The sequence below is a fragment of the Rhamphochromis longiceps genome, linkage group LG14, assembly GCF_057381845.1.
Source record: "Rhamphochromis longiceps isolate RC_006_pf linkage group LG14, R_longiceps_female_GT1.1, whole genome shotgun sequence".
NCBI lineage: Eukaryota > Metazoa > Chordata > Actinopteri > Cichliformes > Cichlidae > Rhamphochromis > Rhamphochromis longiceps.
The window spans coordinates 34,717,184-34,726,880 of record NC_140570.1 but is presented as its reverse complement, the minus strand read 5'-3'; the positions used below and the strand labels follow the sequence as shown (position 1 = coordinate 34,726,880).

At 39.8% G+C, this 9,697-nt stretch overlaps 2 protein-coding genes across 2 annotated transcripts; one reads left to right on the top strand and one right to left on the bottom strand.

Moving 5' to 3' along the window:
- Window positions 1–3,059: 3,059 nt before the first annotated feature.
- ttc36 (tetratricopeptide repeat domain 36) lies at window positions 3,060–4,594 on the top strand. Its single transcript, XM_085380056.1, has 3 exons — window positions 3,060–3,266; window positions 3,473–3,661; window positions 4,252–4,594. Exons 1-3 carry the CDS (start codon window positions 3,161–3,163, stop codon window positions 4,518–4,520), a joined length of 564 nt encoding a protein of 187 aa, XP_085236182.1. The 5' UTR covers window positions 3,060–3,160; the 3' UTR covers window positions 4,521–4,594.
- Window positions 4,595–5,158: 564 nt separating this feature from the next.
- Window positions 5,159–9,065, bottom strand: LOC146654519 (F-box only protein 40). The gene is made up of 2 exons (XM_085380345.1): window positions 7,200–9,065; window positions 5,159–5,571 (listed from the first exon to the last, which is right to left on the bottom strand). The coding sequence occupies exons 1-2, from the start codon at window positions 9,060–9,062 to the stop codon at window positions 5,389–5,391; spliced, it is 2,046 nt and encodes a 681-aa protein (XP_085236471.1). The 5' UTR covers window positions 9,063–9,065; the 3' UTR covers window positions 5,159–5,388.
- Window positions 9,066–9,697: the final 632 nt, after the last annotated feature.

The window sequence follows — 9,697 nt, the reverse complement described above, 5'->3', positions numbered from 1 at the left end:
CCAGCGATGCACATCGCAAATCAGCTCGCATAGACACATTAGTTGTACCTCTTCTTAATGACAGTATCTTAGCTAACAAACCCAACTACTAGATTCAACTTGTAATTGGCTAAAAATAACTTGGGACGTTGTTAGCTTTCCGCTAAGCACAGCATCAGCACCACGGAAATATATGGATAAATCCGTAGACTCGAGACACAATGCATTTTTGTGACTTTCAGGCGTATGGACCAATGTTTTATTTTCTGATCAAACCAGAAATCTTTAATGAGCAGCTAGATTTGACTCACATTAACTGGCTGAGTTAATGCCAGTTAATGCAACATTAAGGCAGCTGGAATCCACAGCTGTGCGTGTTCATGGAGCTTGCATTTTCACCTGCTGGACATCACTACCTGACAAGTTTAACTGTCTTCAGAACATTGCAGAGGCCTTATTGACAGTATTTGGCTCTACATGTCTGTGTGAGCAGATTTTTTCTCACATGAGTATCCTCAGGTAGCCGTCTGAATGCTGGACACTCGGAGACCTGTGTCTCTGAGTGGGAGACCAGATATCAGATTAACATGTGTGTCTCTGTATTAACAGACATGCCATATTGGCTTAGTTTATTTTTCTTATCATTGTTGTGAGGAGACCATAAATAGCATTTGTATTTTCTGTTGTACAGTTCATTTGCTGTTATGGAGTTCTTGTTATGGATTTGTTTCAAATAGCTGATAACTATTCGCTGATAGCTGCCAACATCTGCAAACAAATCTAATTCTATAAAGTGGTTCTTTATATTGTGTGTGACTTCTGAGGAAATTTTAAATGGCCATCAGAAAGGTTGCCTACCCCTGCACTAAACACATGGAACCACTAACAGAAAAATAAAACAAGAAGTCACTAACACAGAGACGAGGACTGAACACAAGAGAAGACAGAGGAGACAGGAAGGAAAGAGAGACTAACAAACCTGAAGAGTAGAGGTGCAAATAATAAAACAACAGGAAAACATATGATCAATCAAAGTGGTAATGAAATTCATGAACACAAGGAAACACAAAAAACTATTTAAAAAAAACCCCGACAAATATAATCCACTTTCAAAACTAAAAGAAATTATAAACCAACCAAAACTCCAAACTCTGTGTCATTGGCCCACACTGCTGTTGTGCCAGTACATTAAGTACCATAGATTAGCAGAGCTTTATTTGGATATCTACACATGCTCAATTTAGTATTTCTGAAAGCCTTTTGATGACAATTATAAATGTTGAGAAGGTCAGAACTGTGGTAAAACTTGTGTGCCCCAATGTGGGTACATGTGGTTAAAGGATCATTACTGTGGTACCAGCCTGTACTACAACTGAAGGTTCTGGGAAACTTTCAGTTGTACCACTTTACAGCAACTTTACCAAGCACCTAGACTGGATTGGTACGTATATAGTGCTTTTGTTACTCTAATTGAACACTGAGAGTTCTTTTTACCTTATCATCTACACATTCATAGAGTGCTTCAATTCTATGCCTAAGCATCTTGTTTAACATGTATAGACTAGCATAAATGCATCAGGGGCTATTCGGGGTATATTATCAGTTTGCAATATGAAAACTGGAAGAGACGGGATCAAAACACCAACCGTATGATTAACAGACAACCCACTGTACTTCTTGAGTCACACTCACCACAAACATGTATTGGAACTTGTTGAAATTGCACTAAATGCAAACCTTTACATAGCTTCTTTACATCAAAAATGAGTTATTATGCAATTGTTTTATTTCTCTACGCAGTAATTTGAGATATACTAAGATAAGTACTAAAATAAAGCATAAATTCTATGATAAAAGCAGCACAAAGGAGCAGCAATGATATTAATAATCACATACAATAAAGCAACATTTTTTCTTTAGAGGTATAAGAGCTCAGTTACCTGTAGAGAGCACAAGGAGAGTGATGAACAGAACCATCATAGATATTTTTACTGATGGTTCTCAGTTTTCAAATACGCAAGTTGATCAATGTGTATATATACTTTGGTACAGATATTGCTAAGTGGAGGAACATCTGCAAGCAGTAGGGATGATAGGCAACTATAGCTTCTGATCTGTGTGGATGCGGCATCATCTTCCTTCCTTCCTGTGTTTTTAGTACCACAAACAACTTACTAGAGCTTTCTGAGAAACAACCTCTTGCACAAAATCCACAAACACCCAAATGTGTCTATGCAAGGGTCTCATGTTTTTTACATGAGTTTTTTTTTTCCTGTGTTTTTGAGACTAAAATCAAATCATCAGTGGGATTTGATTTTCCTGGAAAATTTTAATAAATTGAATAAAATGAACAGTAAATTTTGGGGCGATAAATTGTTCAAAAATTTAGCAAACCAAAGGAAAATAAAAGCACCCAGTATTTGTTGTAACGGTTATTATTTTATGATAAAGTCCTATGGCCAGCCACTTTATTAAGTAAATCCTGGTCACTTAATTTGGCGCACCTGTGTGCATTCACCTGTGGCCACTCTATTAGGTACACCTACGGTCTTATAAAGTAGCCACTTTGCCACTCATGGCAACAGTTTGTGTGGTTAATAAAATGGCCCACCATGGATAGAGTATGCTTATGGATAAATCAAACAAGCAAACACAAACTATCATATAAAACATTAGGGTTATTCTGTCTCCTTCTACCAAAACAACAAGAGTCAAATGAAGCCAGGCCAACAGTATTTGTATAATACTATTCAAACATGGCAAGAGTGTTTTACAGAGGGGTTGAAAGAGACACTAAACATATGTGAACATGTCATGATATAAAGCAAACACATACAATCATGATAAAAATGAATCTTGATAATATACGAACTGTAATAAAGTGAACAATAAGAGTTTTTCCAATGTTTACAGACGTCCAGTTTATTCTGGTGTACTTATGTCTGTGCTGTGCGGTATGCAGTTTTTACTGGCCTGCATTTCTTAGTTAACAGGATGCAGATGTATTTAGTGCCAGAAAATCTCAAAGTCCACCTCTGCTTCCGCCCCCTTCTCTGATTGGCTAATAGAAATGGCAAAAGTTAGGGGAGGAATAAATCTCTGTCCTGCTGTAATTTTGGTGGAATGATTTTTTCTTCCTGTCTTTCTCTCCTTGTTTTGCAGACACCAGTAAGACAGTAAGATGGCCTCGGCACATGACAGAGCTGTACTGCAGGCTATATTCAACCCCACCACCCCCTTTGGAGACATTCCCGGCCTAAACCAAGAGGAGGAATTAATTGATGATGGTGAGCATGAGCTTCTGACTGGTGTGTCTCAACATATCATGTCACAGTATATTGAATTTATTTGAACACATTCCATTTCTGGGCTGCGAAAAACATGACATTGTAATCCAAACTGATTTCCGAGTGACATTTCTCTGTTTTCCTTTCCACGGTACCTGTCAATTGAGTTTGAGTCCTTTTTCAACCTGTTTATCTCCTCCTGCCAGACAGTGGCTTTGACAGAGAGTTGCTGAAGCAAGTGAAAGAGCTGGAGATGCGGGGTGTCTCAGCAGCAGAGACTGGGGATTTACAAACTGCGCTTCAGCTGTTCAGCCAGGCAATCCAGATTCTTCCTCAGCGAGCCTCTGCCTATAACAACCGGGCACAGGCCCTGCGACTGAAGGGGGACACAGCAGGTATGTGCAACAAATTCAATAATAACCCTTTCCAGAGATGCCATGGTGTGCCAACTTATCAGACTGCCGAGTCTAAGGCCAGCGTGAATACCGGAGCTTTGTCTAGCTGTGCACTTTGTCAACAGCGATGGTGCTCTGAGATAGTGTGGTGTTTGGTTGCTTTTACCTGCTGCCTGACATAAGAAGGGCAGGTTTGTAGGCAAAAACAACAGTCCTTGACTCACTAATGACTAGCATGTCACTAGCAACTGCAGATTTCTAAAAGAACGTCTATTCATCTGAAAGTCATTGTTATGTGTTGTTGAACCAGTAGAACAAGGATATTACTAATACATATAAAGCTTTTGAATGGATAATGCTCGGTTATGAGCAGTTTACTTGAGAATGACTTTTTGTTTTTTCCTCATTATTTGATTTCCACAGTACTTGAGAGAAAAGTAGTTCAAGCACATTTCAGCTGTGTTTATCAGAATGAATTTTTCAGTAGCCTGACCCAAAGCCAAAGCTGAGTATCTTAGAACATCATGGCCTAAAAAAAAAAATCAACTTTCCAGACATGTGTTTGGTTCACGGTGCTGTTCTCTTTGCAGGAGCCCTGGGGGATCTGGACCAAGCGATTGCTCTGAGCGGCAGCACTGGGCGTACTGCCTGCCAGGCGCTGGTGCAACGAGGCCTTTTACATAGACTAGCACGCCAGAATGATGAAGCCAGAGCAGATTTTGAAAAAGCAGCTGCACTTGGAAGTGAATTTGCTCGACAACAAGCTGTGGTCCTTAATCCATATGCTGCCCTGTGTAACAAAATGCTGTCAGAGGTGATCAACAAAATGCGCAACCCTGAAACATCTGACATGCAGTGATGTAAAACATTAGGTGTTCGTCTTCTCTGAAAGTCTGAAATCAATAAATTAACCTTTTTATGATGTTCTTTAAATTCTGTTCATTGTGCTGCTTTAAAAAAAGTCACGAATCCAGCTAAAAATCACATTTATTCACATATGCAGATCACACTTATTTCAAACTGAGTTGTTCTCATCACAAAGCAAGCACTGCTGTATTTTATTAAATATGACACATGCAGCATGTGATGTAATCTCCAGCATTAAAATGCCAAACCACACCATTTGATACAGATGGGATACTTAAGTTTTTATCCACTAGATGTCAGTCTTGTCATACTGAAACAGTCATCAGCGTTTCCCCTTCCTTGATTTTTCTTTCAAACATTGCCTTTCACCATAAGAATGAAATATGCTGGAACAAACAGCACTTGTCATCTCAGTCATGCCAAATGGTTCATCTAATATCATGAGGATGTTCCCCAGGCAGAGGATGTTCCCCAGGCAAAACATGCCCAAATGCGAAAATTCGAAATGCAAAAAAGACTTTTAGCATTCACGTTTCTCTCCACACTACACTGCATGACAAGATCCATCTCAGAGAATTTTGCACACCAACGAGAAAAATGATCTGAGTAAATGCTTTAAAAAAAAAGGATGATTACATCACCAAGATATCCTGTTACACTAAATTATTCTTATTTCTAATATACGACAGATTGTCTTTCTGCAGGGCTTTAACACACTGCAGCTCTGATTTTATACAGCAGCTCTACATGCGGAGGCTTTTTCCACTTTTCAGATGAGTGCATACATGTTACGTCTCAGTGATTTCAAACAAGGCATAACTCGTGTTGTGGTCTGCCCGCTGTGCTCTGAAACGTGAGCGTTATCTTTTATGCTTTAGTTTCCCATGTTTGTCTCTGACCTCTCCCAGGCAGGGTAAAGCCACCGGCTCAGTGCGATCTTCTCTCTGGTAGAAGGAGCAGGTTCCCAGGTGATTTGACATGGAAGGAGTATCGCTGAAGCTCCATCTGTCCACAGAGGAAAACTGAGAGCTGAATTTCCAAACCTGTAAAACACAGAGGCAGAATTGAAGGAGGTGTGGGAGGCTGTCATGGCATCTATCAACTGTTTTGCAGCTACAGTATACTGCGATGAGGAGGAATGTATTTTTAAATACCATGGAATCTAGATCGCATAATACTTTTATCACATGTTAGGGCATGGTGTTATTTCTGTTTTGATCCGTGACAAATGTATACAAATTATGCAATTCATCTGAGAGCAAATACCCAGCTGTTGCCTACACAGTCTTATTAACATCCTATGTTTCCATGAATGATCACATATCTGACTTGTTATGGTAGCACTCTGTTTACTGGCAGCAAAGTCTCAGGCCATTCCACATCACTGATGTCATCGGCATGCTCTTTGTCTCATGATCACTGCAGTACAGAGATAGTCAATGCAAAAATATACACACGTGCATTGATAGTGTTTTTTGCTTCATTACCTCCAGCAGGGGGGCTTTGATCACACGTTTGTTAGCAGGAAAACTACTTTGTGTAGCTAAAAAATTATGAAAGCAAGTACAACCAAATTGCAACTGAAAAATAGATGTCTTATCTATCCCACCTTCATTTTCGCTGCTCACCAACAACAAGTAATTTTTTTTTACCAGCATATTTAATTTGATCTTCAAAAAATCTGGAACATTATAGTTGTGTTCTCAGTCAAAAGATTTTAATTATTTCATTTTGTTATAACTCCCTAGCTGCCAAATTCAGGTATTTCTGTAAACTACCAAAATTCTTTAATAATAATGATAAGCAGGCATCTACAGAGCCTGAAAAAGTTCTGCACAGCTCAACGTTTGTCCTGAAGAGATGGTACTTTAATGAAACATGCATTTAAATTTCCACAGCTCAGTATTCATAAATCTGAACCACTTAAAATGTGAACCCTTTACTCAGTTCTAATAATTCCAGAGAGGATTTAGTTAATTTCCGGCTCCAGGACCAACAGGCATCCTTGTGGGGTAGTGGCCTGAGCCACCAAGCTAGCTAACTGTGTGACTTTAACCAGGGTTCAATTCTAGTTGTCGTAGGTGAACCTCTAATAATGCCCAATTACAATCGCCTTATTTTTCTTTATATGCTATGTAGTGCTATTTTTTTTTTTTGTTTGTTTGTTTCTTCTGTTGCTGTTAATTAGCAAACCATTGCTTGGGCACCAACGTCAGGAAAGAAAACTAAATTTCATTTCCTTGTGGTTCCTGACCTTAGAAGAAGCTGATATTTTGCAAGGACACAGACAAAGGCAGTAAATCTCCAGGGTCTGATTCAGTGGGAACTCAATAACTGTTGCCAACACAACTGCGGCTCAGTTTGTAATATTGTTAGAGAGGACTATTGAGAGTCAGGAGTGTTTATAGTGCAGCTGCTGTCATACTGTATGAATGACTCAGATTTTCCAGTGAAAGTTAATAGAATGATGCCAGGTACTAAAGGGAAACTGATAGAGAAGTTTGACATGATGTAAATAAATAGAAATGGTAAAACAATATGGTGCACACACTTATCTGTGAATGCAATCAAATTTACAGGTCAGGGAATATAAAGTGACTATAACAAAAAAAAAAAAAAAAACACATTTGCAAAAGAAAACCAATATATCTAGATAAATAAGATTACTTGCTTTCTTTTGGCAAATCCAGGAACTTCCTTCACTGGAGTGTTTCTTTTTCTCCCACTTGAGGGAGACCATCCCTCTCTCCTGCAGCAATGTGGCACACACCTCTCTCAATAGATGGGAGACTTGGGACAACTGAGACAATGTAAAACTGTCAAGGTAACCAGCAATATGCTGAATGATCTCCAAAGGAAGGCTGCTTAGGGGATCCAGATTTTGTGCATCATTCCTTTTAGGACTGAAGGTTTTCCCACCTGCACAGAGTGATGAATTGGCTTTTGGTTGGAGTACCAGAGTGCTGCCATCTTTGGAGAACTTAACTATTGCTTCCTGACCTGTTGGGTGAAACCTCATCTGGGTGAAAGTACAACCAAGGTATGCTAAAGGGCAACGCTGCTGAAACCAGCCATTTAGAGAGGCTTGTATGTCAGAATGCACGTTCTTGAAGTGAAAGCAGTATTCATCACGGCGAAAGTAGTGGCCACACATGTAGCTGAAGGCTGAACTTGTTTTGTTGTGTCTTCTAGTGACAGATTCTGCTTCGATGTATAAATAAAGACGACAAGGTTTACCTGCTATGACATCAGCTAAGGAAGCATCTTGCTTGAAGGGTGCAGAAGAAAAGATGTACGTTTGTGTTCCTATATCTGTGTAAAGACCATCTGTCGACACACTCTCTGAGATCGAATGTCCCTTCAGTTCTTTTTCCAGGGAGCACAGAAGTGTTGTGCTAACCTCTTCACACTTTGGAAGATCCTCAATTGAAATGCCCAGATCTGAAGTGTCAACACTCTGGTGTGTGGTTTGGGCCTTGCGCGAGGGGTCTTTCAAGTGATTGCGCTTTGCTCGATAGCTGGTAGGCACATTAAATGTTCGGACGCTTTTCACCTCAATGGGCTCCAGACTCCCATAGACAAAATCCTTTTCTCTTGGTGTGCAAGCAGCAAGTTGCCCAAAGTTAATCAGCATTACCCCATTGTGCACCAGATACATATTATATTCTGCAATGTTGACTTCTTTGCCTAAACGCTCAAGGACCCCATCTTGCCATGGTGCAAGGCCAGTGGCACCGTCCATGGTTCTGGCAGTTACAGGACATTCTCCACCCTGGTGTAATTCTTTCTGACTCTTTGATGATTCTTGGTCTTCCTTTTCTTTTCCTTTTTCTCCCTTATTCAGGTTTTTGATGGTTTGCTTGCATCCCTCCTTCTCCTTATTGAATATTTTCTCCCAGGAGCTATAATTTTGAATACTTGTCACATCTGTGCACTTTGCCAAAGTATCTCTCTCCTCTTGACTCAGTTCTTCGTCCAACTTTGCACTGCCATTTTCTGTATATTCACCACTGTCTACAGAACAGCAAGCATTATCTGCAGGACTGTTGATTCCAGCAGCAATGTTTTGCACGGCAGAATCCTCCAATATCAACTCGGGAAAAATGTTCTTCATTTTGATTGATTGAAACAGCTGCTCTTGGTCCCTATGAGCCATAGCAACATCAAGATTTTCCTCAGTGTTTACCACAGGGTTTTCAGAAACATTTCTATAAAAGGTCAGGTCACTTTCTGAAATAGGCCAGCGGTTCCACTCCTGAGAGCAACAGACCAAGCTGGCAGGACAGACCTCTAAGTGTTTGGCCAGCCTGTGGCGCAGCATGGTGAGAGGACAGCCATAATAAACATTAAGGCAAGGCACTATCTCATTTGGACAGAGAAGCTGGTGCTCTTCTTGCTTGCACATGTGGAGGCTTGCACCACAGTTTTTGTGACATTTCACGACTATACATGAAACAGAGGTCTGCGCAGGGACTTGACAGTGGACATTGTAACACTTGTCACAATGCTTATGATAGCCCACTGGCATCTTCATGCTTTTTACCTAATGAGAGAGATAACCCAGCACAGAAGGTAGTAACAGTAGTAAAATTTTCAAGTAGAGTAAGACTTAAACATTTCTGATAGTTTTAAAAAGTGAAAATTACTTTACATACCATTTTGGCTTAAGAACACAGCAGCGTGATCATCTAAGAACAAGTCAAACCAGAAACATGTTTACAGTCACATGCTGACCAAAAAACTGAAATTCACAGCTGATAAGTTGAATTATGTTCAGGTTAAAAAGAAAAAAAATATGAAAACCACAAATCTCAAAGTTTTTCTTTGAAAAAAGCAATAAGAGTGGAGACAATAAGAGAAATATTTCTCACCCTTTGTTCCTTTGTTCACTGGCACCTCTGAATAACCTCTGCACTGTGTCTGGACAATATAAATAGACACAACAAAGGGGCAGACAGGCCAGTGGGACGGGGCACCATTGTCGCACAGCCATTAAGAGCCAAGGTCAAGTTACAGTCTCTACCACTGCTTCACACTGAGAGGGTGGCAATCAAAGCAGGTCCTCACATTCTTAAAAAAAAAGTTACCCTGTGCTTAAAAACATAAACATTTCAACTTGTTTGATTTACTGAGTTTCCAACATTATAATGTTAAAACTTTATAATTCTA

Excerpts from the sequence above, each read along its gene's own strand:
- ttc36 (XM_085380056.1), top strand. The coding sequence starts at position 3,161 with ATGGCCTCGGCACATGACAGAGCTGTACTGCAGGCTATATTCAACCCC. Across the intron at positions 3,267-3,472 it reads GGAGGAATTAATTGATGATG|ACAGTGGCTTTGACAGAGAG; the intron begins GTGAGCATGAGC and ends TCCTCCTGCCAG. Across the intron at positions 3,662-4,251 it reads ACTGAAGGGGGACACAGCAG|GAGCCCTGGGGGATCTGGAC; the intron begins GTATGTGCAACA and ends TTCTCTTTGCAG.
- LOC146654519 (XM_085380345.1), bottom strand. The coding sequence starts at position 9,062 with ATGAAGATGCCAGTGGGCTATCATAAGCATTGTGACAAGTGTTACAAT. Across the intron at positions 5,572-7,199 it reads CCTGGATTTGCCAAAAGAAA|GTTTGGAAATTCAGCTCTCA; the intron begins GCAAGTAATCTT and ends TGTGTTTTACAG.